The sequence below is a fragment of the Saccopteryx bilineata genome, chromosome 4, assembly GCF_036850765.1.
Source record: "Saccopteryx bilineata isolate mSacBil1 chromosome 4, mSacBil1_pri_phased_curated, whole genome shotgun sequence".
Classification (NCBI taxonomy): Eukaryota; Metazoa; Chordata; class Mammalia; order Chiroptera; family Emballonuridae; genus Saccopteryx; species Saccopteryx bilineata.
The window spans coordinates 245,234,926-245,254,023 of NC_089493.1; the positions used below are offsets into that span (position 1 = coordinate 245,234,926).

The 19,098-nt window shown below is 40.9% G+C and overlaps 1 protein-coding gene across 1 annotated transcript; it reads right to left on the bottom strand.

Moving 5' to 3' along the window:
• Positions 1–4,092: 4,092 nt before the first annotated feature.
• CDO1 (cysteine dioxygenase type 1) lies at positions 4,093–18,021 on the bottom strand. Its single transcript, XM_066274106.1, has 5 exons — positions 17,597–18,021; positions 14,442–14,519; positions 11,794–11,948; positions 6,559–6,728; positions 4,093–5,135 (listed from the first exon to the last, which is right to left on the bottom strand). The coding sequence occupies exons 1-5, from the start codon at positions 17,773–17,775 to the stop codon at positions 5,106–5,108; spliced, it is 612 nt and encodes a 203-aa protein (XP_066130203.1). The 5' UTR covers positions 17,776–18,021; the 3' UTR covers positions 4,093–5,105.
• Between the last annotated feature and the right edge of the window lie 1,077 nt (positions 18,022–19,098).

The window sequence follows — 19,098 nt, forward strand, 5'->3', positions numbered from 1 at the left end:
GCTAATGCCCTCCTATCTTTGAAAATGAAGTAAAACAGCTACCAACTACTTCCCATATGCCTTGACTCACATACGATAGGGTTCTTTAACCAGGGCTTGACTTCAGAGAGTCCAGAAATCTTTTCTGAAATTGTATGCATATTTGTTGTGTGCTGGCCTTTCTGGAGAGAACTTCTTTAGCATTCAGAGAATTTCAAAGTGGTCTGTGAGTTAGAAAAAAAAATGGCTAAGCACCATTGCTAAATGGGGTAATTAATGCCGTCTTTTCCCATGAAACCCACAGAAAAACCCTTTATTCATCAACTAGTTTGTCTAAGTACATGATTAATGAACCGCCACCAAAATATAAGCTTCTGACATGGGCTACAGAAGAAAGAAGACTGTATCATAAAAAAAATGATCCTTAGAATTTCTATACCTTTTTTTGTTGTTGTTGTTTTTTAGAGAAAGACAGGAAGGGAAAGAGATGAGAAACATCCACAGTAGTTGCAGCACCTTAGTTGTTCATTGATTGCTTCTCATATGTCCCTGGACTGGCGGACTCCAGCTGAGCCAGTGACCCCTTGCTCATGCCAGAAACCTTGGGCTCAAGTCAGCAAACTTGGGCTCAAGCCAGCAACCATGGAATCAATCAGTGATCCCATGCTCAAGCCAGATGATCCCATGCTCAAGCTGGAGACCTCAGGGTTTTGAACCTGGGTCCTCAGCATCCCAGGTCGATGCTCTATCCACTATGCCACCACTGGTCAGGCCAAAATTTCTATACTTAATAAAAATAACATGGCACACAATTTAGTGGCATATAAAAGACACTATAGCATTAGGGTTTAATAAAATTCTTACGTAATGACATTGAGGGTTTCTCCATTCAGTTCATAAGTATTTATTGAGTACCACTCCTTTGTGTCAAATATGTTCTAAGTGCTCAGAAAACATACAGCAGTGAATGAAACACTTTCTCTACCCAGTGAGGCCTGCACCCTATTGGTAGACTGCAGATGATAAAGACGTGAAAAAAGAAATGACAGTTTTCAGGTAACCATAGTGTGCTAGCGAAATTGGATGAAGAGTGCTTGGAGATTTTACATTCAGACAGAGTGGTTGGGGAAGTCTTCTTCTAGAGAGATGGCACTTGAGCTGATATCTGAAGGTCAAGGAGAGACCACCATGGAAAGAGCTTCCAGGACAGACTGGGCAGCGGGAAGAGCAAGTGCTGAAGCTTAGCTGTAGGTAAGATGGGAGGTACTGAGTGCTAAGGCGGCTCATGGGCTCACCACCAGCCCTCCACCATCTGCTCACGCAGTGCTCATTCCTCTTCTTCTTGACACAGCTTCTTACCCTCTTTTCCTTTTATACCCTAGTCACCTTTGGTAGCCAGCATGATTCCAGCTGTTCCTTCCCCTCCTACATACCGGTAATCGCTTTGCACCTTTGATGGCTTCACTGCCTTGCTGTGTGTGTGCACCTCATCGATCCAACTGTGCTGCGCTACTCGAGAATCGTGCCTGCTTCTCTGTGATTATCTGGGCAGTAGGAACAGGGCCAATTGCAGAGGTCAGGGTGGCCAGCACGGCCAGGACCTCCATTTAGGTTGAGCCACATGCACAAGGATCTTCAAATTCAGACTTAGCCACTACTTGTCACACACAGGTATTTCCACATTTGTGTGTTGAAAGTGCAGTACGTTAAACATTTAAATACACCATACATATAAAACATATAAATATGCCACAATTTTATTATTTAAAAGTAGGAAACAAAAACTGAAAGTGGTTAAGGTTTCTCTTACCCTGAAAGGCTTGAGTATAAAGAGAACGAGTTTTAAAGGAAGGTTACTTGGAATCAAATCCTTGCCCTGTAATTTCTCGGCTGGATAACTTTTGGTAAGTTTCTAAATATGTGGGAAGAATTGTGTCCCAGGATGGATTATAATGAAGCCTTACCTCTACTAACTTTATTTTTTTTTCTTTTTTCTTTTTTTCTCTACTAACTTTAAATGAGATCTAATTTAGAAGGTTTTTGGAGTTTCAGTTGACATTGTGATGGGATGAGACTTTGAAAATCCTGGGGGTGGGGGTGAGTAGTCTACTCTGCACGGGGATTGGCATGGATCACTGGGAGCAGGACAGCTAACTGAGGCTGGCAGAGGTCTCGGAGGCCCACATCCTAATCCCTAGAACCTATGAATATATTAGGTCACATGGCAAAAGAGACTTCACATAAATTAGGGGCATGACCTAGAGATGGAGATGTTATCTAATACTTGAGTTCTTCCAAGGACAAGAGGAGAGAATAGGTCAGAATACTAAGATATAGAAGAACTAAGTGCCATTGCTGGCTTTTTTTTTTTTTTTTGTATTTTTTTGAAGCTAGAAACGGGGAGAGACAGTCAGACAGACTCCTGCATGCACCCGACCGGGATCCACCCGGCACGCTCACCAGGGGCGATGCTCTGCCCACCAGGGGGCGATGCTCTGCCCCTCCGGGGCGTCGCTCTGCTGCGACCAGAGCCACTCTAGCGCCTGGGGCAGAGGCCAAGGAGCCATCCCCAGCGCCCGGGCCATCTTTGCTCCAATGGAGCCTTGGCTGCGGGAGGGGAAGAGAGAGACAGAGAGGCTGCGGGAGGGGAAGAGAGAGACAGAGAGGAAGGAGAGGAGGAGGGGTGGAGCAGATGGGCGCTTCTCCTGTGTGCTCTGGCCGGGAATCGAACCCGGGACTCGGCACACCAGGCCGACGCTCTACCACTGAGCCAACCGGCCAGGGCGCTGGCTTTTTTTTAAAACTGATTTCAGAGAGGGAGAAAGACAGAAACATCAATCTCTTCCTGTATGTGCTCTGAACGAGGATCAAATCTGCAACCTTGTGTATTGGGACGATGCTGTAACCAACCAAGCTATCCAGCCAGAGCTGCCATTGCTGGCTTTGAAGATGCAAGAAGGGGATATGAGGCATGACTGTTTCTAGAAGGAAAACCCAGTATAATAGATCCTACCCAGAATGCACAGAAAGAAATGCAGGCCTCTGACATCTTGATTTTAGTACTGTAAAATTATTCAACATCTGACCTATGGAGCTATAGGGAAATTTGCATTGCTTTAAGCCACTAAGTTTTTGATGATGTATTAGAGCAGCAGTAGGAAACCAATACAGTACCTAAGTCATAAGGAGGTTTGTTCTATTAACAAAATTTTGTTAGTGCAACCTAAACAACTTAGAACAGTACCTCATATGTAGTAAGCACTCAATAAATGTTAATATCCTTCTCAAAGAAGAGAGGAAGCAAAGATGTAAATAATTCTGACATGATATAATGTAGCCAATGACCAATGTAGAACTATCTTTAAAGGCCTTTACTTTCTAATTGTTTCTAGAGATAATAAATTCCAAGCTTATGACATTCTGAAGAAAATTGCCTAAAGTAGGTAGGGGTAGCAAACTCAAATACATATGTAGGCTTTGCTGGTAACATACGTATGGGAAATAGGCAAGTTGGGGGTTGGCACGGATGGAATGGCCCCATCTAAGGGACAGACGGACCCTCACCTCACTGACTGATGTCAATGAAAATGCAATGCAGGTCCAGTGTTGCTAGATTCTTTAAATTTTCAGGAAGCAGAAATATATCTTCTTTTTTATCTCCAGCTTTTAAATGTTGAAAAACAATTCACATTTAAAAACAGACAGGCATACTCAGAGACATTGCAGGTGCGGTTCCAGGCTACCGCTATAAAGTGAGCTGTATCTTTTTGCTGGCGGAGGGTCCTGCCTTCAATTTGTAATAAACGTTAACATCTGCGAAGTGCGAGAAGGCCAAGTACAATAAAATGACGTATGTCTGTACAGAACCACACACAATTTTTAGGCAAAATTGGGTATGTTTCCATTTAACATCTCAGGTCCATAGGTCCATAGCTCCAGCCAATTAGTGGATACATGTAAAGCCCAAAAGTTAAGCTACATTTTATGCATCTTGTGGCTCTCTATTCTTACGTCATAAAATCATATTTGCACTATTTTTGGTAGTCTACCCAAATCTAAGGAACTGAATTTTATGAAATTCTTATGAAGTTAAACAAAACACAAAACTTTAAATTGTGTTAAAGTTCAGTTTTATTAAAATCATTTGGGCATTTCAGAGCAGTACAAAAATCTCTGACTCTGACCACTGGACACACCAGACATGAGTTTGTTTTTGGTTTGTTGTGGGTTAGGGTACATGTACTTTTCTAAATTCTCTACCCTTCATTCCATTAGCAAATGCCAAAGTACCTTAAATTTCTTTATCTACAACACACTATTACCGTATTTCCCCATGCTATGTATAAGACGCACCTTAATTTTGGGGCCTGAAACTTGAAAAAAAAATTACATAGTTATTGAATTGAAGTTTTATTCATCATAAAATTGATACAACTCCTTATCATTGTCAAAACTCCCATCCATTAGCTTGTCCTCATCTGTGTCTGACGATGAGTCACTGTCTTCATACATCGCCTCGTCCTCAGTTCCATCTATGGCATTTGAAATGCTACCATGGTATAAGACGCACCCAGTTTTTAAACCCCAAATTTTTCAAAATGGGGCCCATCTTATACATGGGAAAATATGGTATTTATAGAATAGGAATTTGTAAAACATGATTGAAAAAATAAAGTGCAGATTCAAAAAATTCTCTTCAAATATTAAGAACATATAAAGTATACTAAAAACAACTACATTTAGTCATCCAAGTCATAAGGTAGGCATTTGATGTTTGTAATTTCTTGTTTTTATTTATTGCTAACTACAGTTCAGAGACCAAAGTATTTCCCAAAGCTATAAAAAATCTTCACTGACATTCCCGGAAGGGTCCCGATGGATTTAGAAACTAAAACCAGGAGAGCACCTAATTTGGCCTTTAAAATCACATCTTTTTCTTCTTTACTGGGATTTTCCCTCTGTAGTAGCTCTGGGCACTATTTGTTTACTTAGTGCCTTGTAATTAGCATCTGCCTTACAGGAGATCTAAGTATTGGCTTTGCAAAGTGTATTACTGAACAGCAAATGGTGGGAGGCTTCCTGTCCAAGGCAAAACTTTCGGCAGACCTTAGAGCGTCTGGTGCTCCTTAGTTATTCTCCAGTGATCCTGGAGTTATCTGTAAGAAAGAAAAAAAGAAGGCTGTGTAAGATTCTTCATATTAGACATTTCAGCTTGTTCTAAATAATCCTGCTTTCTTATCTGTGTGTGAAAACTCAGCTATGGCAATGGAGTCTTCTTGTTTTATTTCTGCCATAAAAGTAGCTCTTGGGGATCAAAACGCAGAAAACAAAGCAGGACAATCACTGGAGGAGATTCTGCCCTATCTTCCCTCAAAGGCTGTACTTGCATCAGATTTATGAGAATCCTTTTGTCTTTACATTCCCCTAAATGGCCAATGTACTTCACCAGGACTAGAAGACTGCCGTACTACATTACTACTGGTTGCCTTATTATCTTTAGTTGGAAACATTTGCTCCTCAAGGGAAACATGTTATCACAGTCTATTCTCATTTATTTGTAGTCTGAATAGCATGACTTCTTCAAAAAAAAAGCAACTTGGGCCTGACGATGTGGTGGTGCAGTGGATAGAGCATGGGATTAGAATGCTGAGGACTCAGGTTCAAGCACCAGCTCACCAGTTTGGGTGTGGGGTCACTGGCTTGAGCATCGGATCATAGACATGACCTTGGGCTGGCTTGAGCCCCAGGTCACTGGCTTGAGCAAGGGGTCACTCACTCTGCTGTAGTCCCCTCATCAAGGCCCATATGAGAAAGCAATCAATGAACAACTAAGGTGCTGCAACAAAGAATTGATGTTTCTTATCTCTCTCTCTTCCTCTCTGTCTATCCCTATCTGTTTCTGTCACATACACACTCACACACACACACAAAGCAATCTGGCAAAGGAAATAGGCAAGTTTCTTTATTTCTACCATTGGAATAGGATCTCAAACTTTGCGAAGGTTAACTCTGCAAGTTATTTGTGTTGTTCCAGTAAATTAGACCTATAAATATCAAGTCATAGCAGAAGTTATATCAAATAAGTTCTACTCTTATTTCTCTAATAAATAAAACCAATAATTTAGAAATGAGCATATATTTTCAACACACACTGGAAACACTCTCAATAATTCTTTGCTTCCAATTTAAGTTTATTTATAAATTGAAAATACAGTTTCACCTGACCTGTGGTGGCATAGTGGATAAAGCATGAACTTTGAACACTGAGGTTGCCAGTTTGAAACCCCGGGTTTGCCTGGTCAAAGCACATATGAGAAGCAACTACTACAAGTTGATGTTTCCTGCTCCTCTCCCTCCCCCATTTCTTTCTCTCTCCTATCTCCAAAATCAATAAATAAAAAAAAAAAAAAATAGAGCCTCTAAAGTTAAAGAAAAGAATTAGGACATAAGGGGACTGTCCCCTAGGTTAAGGTTTATCTAAACTTCAATTCATAAAATAATCAAATAATACCTAAAACAAACAAAAAGCAATGCATACCCACAAAGCTCTTAAATCTAGGAGAGAGAAATTATACTTACAAATGGAGTCCTGATTCCAAATTTGCTATAGAATGTCATGGTGACTTTGTTTTTATGTCCTGTTCTTTGATCAAAGGCATGACATGTATCAAAAGGTGGGCTGTACAAGTGAAGGCTCACAGCAGGTTCTGTATGGCTGGTATTTTCTACTCGATGTAAGCCAATGGAATCTAAACAACATCCAGAAAGAATAGATGAAGGAGTTTAAATGGTAGGTGTAGGTAAATATTTTGTCAATCATCAAACATCATAAATCAATTGGGTACATAATGGAACTTCTCATTAAAAAAGCCATATGCACTATATTTTTCTTCAAAACCCCCTACAGCTTCAGTAAAAGAATAACAAAGGCATCAAAATTCAAAGAAAATGGAAAAAGAAAAACATTTTAATAAAAATTTAAAAGCTTGAATGTACAACTGACTCTTGAACAACATGGACATTAGGGGTGCTGACTCCCACTCCCCACAGTCAAAAATTCACATATAAGTTTTGACCCCCCAAAACTTGTTGTCCCACAGTATCTGTGGGAGAATTTGTTACAGGACCCCCTGTGGATACAAAAAACTGAGGAAGCTCAAGTCCCCTGTATAAAATAGCATACACCAATGCATACAGTCAAGACTCTACATCCGTGAACTTCCAACCTCAGATTGAAAGCATTATTTATTGAAAAAAAAATCTGTGTATGTGTGGACCCATGTAGTTCAACCTGTACTGTAGATGGATGGCTTTGCAGAAGAGAGAAAGCTAAATACTCATCTACACATGGGGATGGCCAAGAAATAACCTGATTTATATTGTGAACCTCCCAAACAGCTCAGAAATTAGCAGCATGGGTATTTCTGGAAATGAGGATGACAATGGGGCTAAAAGTACAAGAACTGGTGAAAGCCTATTTCAGTAGAGTCTCAAATCCCTTTCATCACTTCTCCCTCTCCTTCTCCCTGGTAGAGATCTGAGATCTATTCTCTAGAAAGAAGGTAATAGATGAACTCAGGACAGATGAAAAACAGGTGACTGAAGTGAAAATTTACATATTGAATGGGAAGAGCCCCTCTTTCTTCACCACCTAGCTGCCAGAATGCTGCCAGACAGGAATTTTTTTTTTCTCCAGCAGGAGATAGGAAACAGCCTCTCAGGGTATCTGATTGGCTCAGAACAAAGCCCGAAGGACACTGCCATTGGTTGTTCCTCAAGGAAAGAGCTCTGCCAGATTATTCTAGGGTGAAGTCCAGTGTTAAGAGCTACCAGCTTATTTTTTTTTTTTTGTCCCTGGTTTTTAAATATTAGCACACAGCCAAGGTCACCAGACATTTGAGTAAGTCCTCTAGTACAAACATAGAGGCCAGAGCAACCTAAAAAAAAGCAACTAGAAACAGAAACAATTCAGGAGAAGATTTAAAAAACAAATGTATCTAATATCCTCAGAGATAAGAAAAAAAAAACTATAAAAGGACCAGAGATTGTAGAAATAAAAACATGAATAGAAAGGCTGGAAGAAAAACTGAGGACGCTGAGGAAGACTCAAAGAACAAAAGAACAAAGGTAGAAAATAAAAAAGAAAATAAATCAGAGGCGGTTTGAAATCAAATAACTTGACAACATTTTCTTGAATGGAAGAACATGAATTTCCAGATTGAAAGAACGCACTGAGTGAGTACCCAGCACAATGAATGAGGGTTATGAAACACAGTACATCTCTATCATAGTGGGGACAGAGAAAATATGAAAGAGATCTCAAAAGTTTCTAGAAAGAAAAAACAGCTTCATAGAAAGACCTGAGAATCAGAATGACACCAGGCTTTCATCAAGACTGAGAACTAAGACAAGGCATTGCCTTCTTCATAGTTCTGAGAGAATATGATTGTCAAGTCATAATTCCATATCCAGCTAAATTATCAATCATGTTACAAGGGTTGAATAAAGAGATTTTTAGATATAGGAGATCTCAAAAACTTTGTTTCCACATATCCTTTCTCATAGAGCCACTGGAGGATATGCTTCACTAAAACAGAAGCCTGGACCAGAATGAAGCAGACATGAAAACTGGAAACAAGGGGATTAGCAAAAGAGGATGGTAAAGGGAAAGCCTGGGAGATGTGAGGGGACCCCCGGATGACAGCTGAGCGCTGGCCTAGAGATCACCCAACCCACACTCGAGCCGGTCAAAAGGCCCTGGAGGAGATGTCTCAAAGAAGATTAAAGTAAAGAAATAATGACAAAGTACATGATTTTTTAAAAATATGCTGAGAAATTTATAGTTAGGAGAGAATATGAAGACTAATCAAGAAAGGAATTCAGTGTAATTGGTGTACTTTGGCCTTATGCTTTGAGATCTAGCTCCATGAGCTTGCATGATCAAGAGCAAAACCTAGAAACAGAGGACTTAGGCTCTGCTCCCAGCAAGACCACCTTTAAACAACTCCCAACTTCTAGAATCCTCAGTTTTCCTCACTCCTAAAAATGGGGCCTAATTCTCAGGTCTGTAAACTCTTTAATTCTGTAACTTACTGCTTTCATAATATACTGGCTTAAGCGCAATTCTGTACAAAAGTTCAACATTCTTAAGAACTGACTGCCCTTATACAAATTAATTATTTGTTTCTCCAATTACAAGTACATACACCAGCCACTGCATGCTAGACAATAATGGAAGCAAAGGCCCTGCATACACTAGTTCAGGGGTCTCAAACTCAACTCAGCATGTGGGCCGCAGAGCAAGATCACAGCCATTCGGCGGGCCGCACTAGGTCTACAAAAGGCAACTGTTATGCAACACTTTTCTTGAACTTCGTGGATTAGTCTGCGGGCCGCACAAAATTGTTCGGCGGGCCGCATGCGGCCCGTGGGCCGCGAGTTTGAGACCCCTGCGACTAGTTACTTGTCCTTTAGAGAAGCTCAAGGCTCATGCCTGATCTCAATTGTTAATAATCCTAACATTATTATTGGTCTTTACCTCTTTTCCTTTATCCCCATGGTGTAATCTCTGTCACAGTAATTCTGAACTTGGTGATACTTATGGACACCAGTTTGATCCTGGCCATGTCCCCCTTTCGCCTACTACAGTGGTCTGTCTTCTTGCCCCAATTCTCTCTTTCCGCCATCCAATACTACATACTGCTACCATATGGATCAAGATATTCCCAAATAAAGTTCTGCTGACCAAAGCAAGATCTTACTTTAAGCTGGTCTTGGAGTCCCGGGACCTGATCTCCCTCGCTCTTCCACCAGTCGTGTCCAAACCTGTTTTTCCTTCTTCCCTCCAGGGGACCATTCCTGACTAGTTTTTATGTTTTGCAATGACTGTGCCTTAACTCATTCTCTTCCCTGTATTTAAAACATCCTTCCCTCTGACCAGTATCTATTGGCACTCCTACTCCTGCATCTGTAAAAATCAAAGGTTGTAAATTTGTGATTTTCGACCATATGGGTAATTAGTCTACACAAATCTTTAGCTTACCCCCCAATATTTTATCAATTGGCAAAATTTCCCACAAAAATCACTTTCCCACCTCTATGGAAAAAAGAAGTCAGAATGATCTCGCTGGAGCTGGTGCCTGCTGTGCCCCCTGGCTTGCACACATCAGTTCCCACAGCCTTATTTCCAGGCTGCAGCACTCACTGACCTTCTTTGCCTGGCTCTATACTCTTCACATAGTAGACTCTTCACCTATTCATCAAGATCTAATCTACTTTCACAAGGACCTGTGACTAGCTGAAGGTAATTACTCTAAAAGGCTTTTTGCTTTATTGTGAGTTATATGAACAACAAACTTGTACTTGAAAATCTGGTGTGGCTCATATACACATATATATAGCAACCCTCAAATAAGAGTTTCCCACTATATGAGAAACTTACACCTTGTGATATGTGCATAGAAGGACAAACTTCCCATACAGTACCTCCTCTTTGTCTGCTGTTTCAGTTACCTACAGTCAGCCATGGCTTGACTATCTTCAGTGGAAAATTCCCAAAATAAATAATTCATGCTTTAAATTATGTGCTGTTCTGAGTAGTGTGATAAAAATCTCCCACTCTATCCCAACCAGACGGGAATCACCCTTCATCCAACCTGCTGTAGAGACTCTCTGCCCTTTGGTCACTTGGTAGGCATCTCAGTTATCAGATATTGAGAGAAAACTCATTTACATAACTTTTATTATAATGTATTATTATATTTTATCACTAATCATTGTTTTTAACTCTCTTACTGTGCCTTATTTCTAAGTTAAACTTTATCATAGGTATGTATGCATAGGGAAAAAACATAGTATATATCGGGTTCAATACTGACCAGTTTCGGGTATCCACTGGGAATCTATGAATGTATTCCTCCATAGATAACAAAGGACTACTGTATAATCTGACCTTTCTAAGTACATTATGAAACTAAGGAACAAATTTAGGTCAAGTATCAAGACCAATACTTGACTTTAAAGAAGAGCCTGCTTTGCCAGAAAAAAATCTAATATTCTATTGTACGTGAGTGGGATGGCTACCAATTCAGAGTATGGCCTTTGGAAACAAATTGTTTTAAGTTCAAATCCTGGCTGCCACTTCAAAGTTGAATTACTTGAATAAGTTATTTAATCTTCCTCTGTGTTGGAATCTCATCTAAAATTGGGGAAAAAAATTATCTCATATAAACTTAACAAGCTTTCTGGAAAGTTACTATCCCCTTTAAGAATACAAATGATCATCACTGCCTCTCCTAAAAATTATATGGCTTTCCCATAACACATTTAGGGGAAAGAGTGAATTCTTGGTGAAAGATCTATAAATCACTGCTAAATAATGTGCTTTGTAAAGTTCCCCTCGAGAATGCTCTTCTACGTATGTGATATGTGTTCTAGAAAAACAGGGACTAGCTAGCATTCACAACTACTCCCAGAACATTTCTTTACATTTTCTGACACAAAGACTAGTATTTCTACCTTTACTAAAAGATTCTACATACATAAGTCCATATTTGATTCTAGCTGTCCTAAGACTTGGCAGGTAAATGACTTTTCAGCCAGCACTAATGTGCACGTACGTGTTTCTAGTAAGTGATTCCAACCCAGATGCACAACTTTAAAAAGCAAAGCCCACGGCTTTCAGGTTCTTTCCCAGGTATTTGACATCATGACTCCATGATCCAACTTCTACTTCACATTTGTAAGAGATCAGTATTTCAGATGAGAGCGCAAGGTTTTTCCCACTTGCTCTTAGAAAAAGGTACTGGATGTTACCATTGATGTAGGCACACTGGTTTTCCCTCAAGATTCTTTCAGACTTCTTGATCATCTCATCAGACTTCTTGTCAGGCCAGGCAAATAAAGTCTCCTTCAGATTTCCCTGCAGCATCTTCAGAAAGCAGTGGGAGTTGGTGTGATCATGGATACTGCTATATACACACAAAATAACAACGGAACTCAGTCGATGGTCCAGTACCCAGACCTACAGTAACCGTTCCCCAGAGCTTACAGCTGCATATTGTCACTAGGACATCTTCCAGGATAAAATCCAATTCAGCTGCATCTTTAAATGTCACCAATTTATAATTTAACATTGTTCAAGATAAATAAAATGTCTTCCATATCAATGCATAGAAGGGATACAGTTTTCATGCACACTCTCTCCTAAAGAACAGTTCATTTTTTTCAAACCTTGTTGTAATGCTACTTTCATCAGAGAAACACAAAACTAGAAACCTTTTAACTTCTTCAAGATAGAGCTTTAAACAACTCAGTGAAGCTGGGCTAAAACTGGATTATAAAATTACACTGAAGAAATTTTAGAAAGGACAAAAATAATCATTGCATCACACTGAGATGATCATTTAACATTTAATGATTTTCCCCAGGAATTTTCTCTTTTATCCTTTCTTTCGGGGACAAAGGTATATGTAGCTATTACCACCACCTTAAAATTATACTGTAATGTATATAGAATGCTAATATTTTGTAGGTTTAGAGCAGGGGTATCAACCTTTTTATACCTACCGCCCACTTGTGTATCTCTGTTAGTAGTAAAATTTTCTAACTGCCCACTGGTTCCACAGTAATGGTGATTTATAAAGTAGGGAAGTAACTTTACTTTATAAAATTTATAAAGCAGAGTTACAGCAAGTTAAAGCATATAATAATAATTACTTACCAAGTACTTTATGTCGGATTTTCGCTAAGTTTGGCAGAACAAATCTTTATAAAACAACTTACTATAGCTAAATCTATCTTTTTATTTCTACTTTGGTTGCTCCGCTACCACCCATCATGAAAGCTGGAACACCCACTAGTGGGCGGTAGGGACCAGGTTGACTACCACTGGTTTTGAGTATCCTACTTGTGATTACATCCCAATATTCATGGGGAAAAAAAGTAAATTTGATCTGGGGAAAGAATTTATTCATATAATCTTAAATAGTATTTTAGTTTATTGAGTAGGACTACCTATGTATGGGTTAAAATACACAGCTCACAAAAATTAGGGGATCAGGGAACATGTAGCTATTCTAGCACTTTCAGCCTTTTGTACAGTGCATTTTCACCAATGAAATAAAAGTTGATTTTGCATCTCATTTGCAAAATCGAACAACTTTCTTTGACTTGTTTGCTTTCCTGATGTTCTTGTTTAATAAAAGAAATCAAATGCTTTTTATTGCTTCATATTCGTTTTTAAATATCCCCTAATTTTTGTGAGCCATACATATGAACTACATATATTTTTGGCATTTATTTCATATGTTGAATTCTATTAGCCCACATATGTACCACAGAAAAAACTTGTTTCCTAAATCCACAGAACATAGTTTTACTCTTGATATATAATCTACTTTGAAAAAATATTGAGAGAATGTGTGAAAACTATTCCACTCCATGAGTACATATATGAGTACATATTCTTTAGTCCTAATTTGCCAAAGTCTTGTAACTTTACGTTTCCTTTCTCCTATCAAAAATGGGTCTGGGCTCAGTGGTAGAACATTGGTAGGGTATGTGGACGTCCTGGGTTTGATTCCCAGTCAGGGCACACAGGAGAAGCACCCATCTGCTTCTCCATCCTTCTCCCTCTCCTTTCTCTATGTCTCTCTCTTCCCCTCCCGCAGCCAAGGTTCCACTGAAGTAAAGTTGGCCCGGGTGCTGATGATGGCTCCATGGCCTTCGCCTCAGGTGCTAGAATGGCTCCAGTTGCATCGGAGCAATGGCCCAGATGGGCACAGCATTGCCCCCTAGTGGGCATGCAGGGTGGATCCTGGTCGGGTGCATGCAGGAGTCTCTCTGCCTCCCCGCTTCTCACTTTAGAAAAAGCCAAAAAAAAAAAAAAAAAGGTCTGGATTATTGTCTTCACTTTTCTCAAAAGATTGAGAATAATCTGTTGAAAGAGATAATACTCAATTGGAAACAACATTGGCAAATGTTTAAGGACATTTAAGAAACAAAGTTTCAAAGAATTGGTATTAGTTTAAGTTGCCTTACCCTTTGTATAAACAAAGTAAATAATAAACTTGAAGTAGAAAGAAATTTTCTGTTTTTGTGAACTGTTTTTCTAACTCCAAATCTGGACATTTCGGTCTTTGGTCTCACGATTATTTACACACTTCAAAATACCACAAAAATCAAGTTTTAGCACATTATCATAAAAGTATGGAGAGAGAATATGTTAAACTAGTTAGCACCTATTTGATGGATGATTCATTTGGAGGCTGGTTTTGATATGCATGATGTATGTCTAAACACTTCATGCTAATTCTCGTGATATTTTTAGTTGGGATTAGGGGACAAATAATTATAAAATGAGGTTTGTTACTGCTTTCAAGACTTGTGGCCAGCAGCACCATATATTTCATACACTGGAACAGATACTCTAATAAATATCTGCAAATGAAGAGCTGTATTACCTGCCATGTCCTTCACCCCAACATAGAATCATTAGATTGAATTTTCCATTTCCTTGATCGACAAGATTTCGGGTGTACCTAAAAAGAATGTATTTAGAAGTTTAAATCTGGTTGATGAAATAAGCACTAGGAAAAATAAATGTGTCACAAAGTATCATTCATTTACAGATTTACCATTTCTACCTCTAAGGAACTCTGAATGTGGTTTTCTAATTAGAAATCCAGCACAAAAGAAAAATATTTTTCTAAGTTCATTTTGCACATTTTCTATTATCAATCACTGCTTTTACAGCTGTTGCATTTAAATTAATGGCATTAAAAAATTAACAGGAAATTGAAAGTAAATTTCATTATTCTCCATGTGTTTGCATCAAACTGATAAAAATAAATAAATAAACAAAAGTTTCTCACAGAAGGTATTTGCAAAGTGCATTAGTGCTCTAGGCAAGATTGTTGCTATTGTTTGTTCTGTCTTTTCCCTCGGGTCGGCTAAACCTGAACTTGGGAAACAAGGTTTTATTAAATAGCTGTTCTAGAATTCTTAGTTTTACAATAGCCCAGATACAAATCACATGCAAACCCATCCCTAAAGAAAAGTCCTCTATAAATAGGGTGGGGGTTGATCTAACTACCAGAACATAGGAGACTACATTAGAAAGTTTACTAACACTCTAAACCTTTTACAATGATGATAAAACAGTAATAAATTAAACTAAACTAAAATAAATCCTGAATCAAAACAACCACACCATCAGAAAAAAATAAAACAACTTTGAAGTTTCTATTGGTCCAACAACAGGTACTAATGATATCATCTAATTAGCAAAGTTTGATAATTATGACATTCATTTAGACTCACTTTTAAAGGAAGCAACCTTGACCCCATTTCTGGGGCAGTGTTTGTGCTTATGGTTACCTGTTCACTTACATCCTACACGTCCATTTCTCTCCCTGGCTGAAGGCCAGGTGCTGTCAGATCACTGACAGGTGTTTAGTAAATGCTCTTCAGATCTAGTCAGTCATCCTCACTTTGTAGCCCTGTTGACCTAGCAAGAGGTTGTGCATGTGGCCTTTAATTCACAGTAAATCTGGTTCCCATACCAGCATTCTAATTCTACCCCCACCAGTCTTAGGGCAGTCCCTCTTGCTTCTCTGGGGCTTCTTTCCGAGAATTCACTGTTTGGCCCACACTGGAACGCATTCTGTTTGGTTCTTATGCAATGGCCTTCCGGAGGTCAGAGATCAGAATCTTTCACAGTGCTTGAGCACTTATTATACACAAAAAAAATGCTCTGAAACTGATTTCTACTCTTCCTTCTCCCTCCCTCTCTCCTCCCCCAAACACCCACCCAGGATTGCACCTATTATCTTAATGAACTATATCTCAGATACCTGTGGAATAGATAAATCCAAGTGGCTCTGGAACAATAATCCTAATTTGAATCCTGGTGCTACTTCTTGAAAGAAGTATGATCTTGTGCAGTTAATCCAAACTTAAAAAAAAATTTTTAATTTGTTGATTTTAGAAAGCGAGAGAGGGAGAGAGCATGAGAAGCATCAACTGAAGTTGTTTCACTTTAGTTGCTCATTGATTGAATATCCTAAGTGCCTTGACAGAAAGTGGGTGTGTGTATGTGTGTGTCAATCAGAGCTAGTGACCCCTTGCTCAAGCCAATGACCTTTGGGCTCAAGCCAGTGACCTTGGGACCATGTCGATGATCAGACACTCAAGCCTGTCATCTCCAGGTTTCCAACCAGGGACCTCAGTGTTCTGGGTCCATGCTCTATCCACTACAACACTTGACCACCAGTCAGGAGGTAATTCAAACTCTTTATTGCCTAACATCTCTCACCTGTAAAATAGGGGTAAGAACGGTACCAATCTCATAAGGCTGTCAAGGTAAATGAGTACCGTGTAAAGTGACTGGAAGAGAACCTGCCCCATAACAAAAGCCTCAATTACTTGGAACTATTGGTTAAATCAAAAACTAGATTCTGGTAATTTCTGGCAGCCACAGAAGGACCTTACCATGAACTGAACTGACAGGAACCAAAGGAATTTCCTAGAGCCACCTGCAAGTGGAAAATGGGATCCTAGGTAGATTTCACTTTCTTTCAAATCCTAAAATACAGTTTAAACAGTTCCTTCCAACAAAACTCTACTGAACGCCCTAAATATGTTTAGTGAAATAACAGAGAAACTGCTTCCAAAAAAAGCTTAAATCTTTACTTATTCTTCTCTTTCAACTGTCCCCCTAACCCAACTGACTATAAAGACTGAAGTGCTAGCTAATCTTCGGAATGATTAAATTTATTTCTGGCCCCAAGAGGATTCTCAGCGATACATTTTTACTCAATCACCAAGCCAGCGCTGGAAAGAACCAGGCCTCCCCAGGCATCTCCAGTCTAGCTGAGAAGTAGAGGTCTTCAATTTACATGCCAGACCCTCAGAAGTAAGTAGTATAAGAGAAAGCATATGGCTTGGGGGAGGGGTGGGCGTAAAAGAGAGACAGTCGTTTACTTCGAGAACCCGACAATGTGTTTAAATAAAACCGAAGTCCGGGAAGTTGAACTAGTTTGGGAAAGGGTGCACCACAAATTGAAAAAGAGCTGATGACAACTCCCAAGACACAAAAATGCCAGTTGGTAGGTGTCTGGTTGCAGACGACCGAGGATGACCGATGGAGAACTGATGTCGGGGAACTGTGTCCTCGCCGTTACCCCTTTCTCTGGATAGCTAATGTGCTGGGAGCACCACCCTCCGTTAGTCCCGCCAGGCGGTTCCCCAAGGCACTGCTCCCGAGGCCGGGAGAAGGAGGAGTGGCAGTTTGGAAGCTGAGAAACTGACACGTGAGAAGAGAATAGAAAACTGGATGCGCGGTGGCCTCCCCTCCCGAGGCCGAACTTTGCAAGATCAACCTTCAGCCAAAAGCGCGGAGGGGGAGCGGGGCAGCCCGCGGTGAAGGCAGCGCAGCGCTGGGGTGCGGCAACTGGCCTGCGGGGTGGGGAGCGTGGGCGCGATGCGGCCCGCACTTTCCCCAGCAAGACGCGCTTCCCCCCCCACGCCCGCTCCTCCCCAGGCTCCTTAAGTCAGCGCCACCAGGCTTTGAGGGCCGCGCCGAGACCCTCAGCGGGCAGGGCTGGGGCGGGCTCACCTGTACTGGTCGTATTTGGCATACTCTGCCCACTCGGCGGGGTCACTCTCGTAGGCTTCCATGACGGCCTGCACCTCCTCCACATTGACTTCCTCGCCGGCGAAGAGCTGGTGCAGGATGCGGATCAGATCGGCTAGCGTCCGTGGCTTTAGCACCTCGGTCTGCTCCATCGTCAGCATAGGTGGCGGCGCGCCTTTCTCACTGCTGGGCTTCGGCGAGGGAGCTGAGCAAGCCTAGGAATCGGGCACGGGGAACTCTAGCTGCCAGCCAGCCAGCTACACACAAAACCCCCAGACCCTTGAGAGCCACAGCTTCAAGAGTCCCTGGCCAAGATATCGAGAGGCACCCCGCACTAGGGGGCCCGCAGAGAATCTGGGCTTGCCAGGAAACGAAACAAATCGGCACCAAATCTGCAGGGTTTAGCCTCCCGGGCCCTTTTTAAGCTCTCGGAGTCAGCAGGAATGTACCAATGGCCCTCGGAGGGTGGGGAGAGGCCGGGTGCGACCTGAGGTAGGTGGTGGAGGCAGCGAGAGCGTGCGCGCAAGGCTCGCGCACTTAGCGTAAGCCCTCTGAGTAGTCCAGCCCTCCCAGGAGACTTCGCCCCGGAATCCTAGCATTCGCGGGGTGCTGCGCCCAATCTCTCCCCGACCTAACTGAGCGCATTTTGGCCGCCCACCCCCATCCTTCTCTCTGAGCCCTTCCACTGCGGTTCCCTGAGGCTCTCCTTTCAGCCGCTGGGGTTCGTGACCAGGGATGCAGACCTCGGGGATCGGGAGGAGACGGCTGGGGGTGGGTGCTGAGGAATGAAGGGAGCCCTTCCTTTCAGAGTTGAGGAATTGTGAAGAGCTTGCGAAGGTTGAGGATGGATTCCATTCCCAAGATGGAGATCTGTTTTTGTCTACTGAAAATATAGATAATATGCTCCAGGCTACATAAAAATAAGTCTAAGTTTTTCTTTAAAAAATTTTAAGTGTACTGTACTGAAAGTACATTTTGATAAAGGAGAGTTTGCAGTCGAGCAAAACTAGTAAAACCATGGGAAGCCTCTTAGATTTCAAAATCAAACGTTACCTAAAAAAGATTCCCTGCAAAGACCTGATGTTTTAATTCATGGTGATGGGAAATGCTATGTTTTTCTTCCCAATGCAGTAATTTAAAGGGTTCTAATTAAACACTTTAAATCCTTCACATCTAGGCAAGTGGTTGAAGGAGCCTACTGGAAGGAAATACTTGGAAGGAAACGCATTTCTATGTTCTGAATAGCACTTCGAGTACTTAGAGAACAATGAAAATTAAGTATGATTGAAAATAAAAATGCGAGGACAAAAGAAATGCAATATATCAGTAGATACCTCTTTCTCATGAATGGACCCAGGGAATAATTTGGACTCAAGGTTATTAGCCATCTAGACTCCTGGAAGACTAGTCTGGTTTTTCTAGACTTTCAATGTATTATTGATATATACAGTAGCGAGTACACAAAAGTTTATTCTTGTATTACA

What these genes read in the sequence shown, in the direction of transcription:
- CDO1 (XM_066274106.1), bottom strand. Translation starts at nt 17,775, where the DNA reads ATGCTGACGATGGAGCAGACCGAGGTGCTAAAGCCACGGACGCTAGCC. An exon ending in CCAGTGTGCCTACATCAATG is followed by an intron (nt 6,729 to 11,793) that starts GTAACATCCAGT and finishes GATGTTGTTTAG; the next exon opens with ATTCCATTGGCTTACATCGA. An exon ending in TTGGAATCAGGACTCCATTT is followed by an intron (nt 5,136 to 6,558) that starts GTAAGTATAATT and finishes TCTTTCTTACAG; the next exon opens with ATAACTCCAGGATCACTGGA.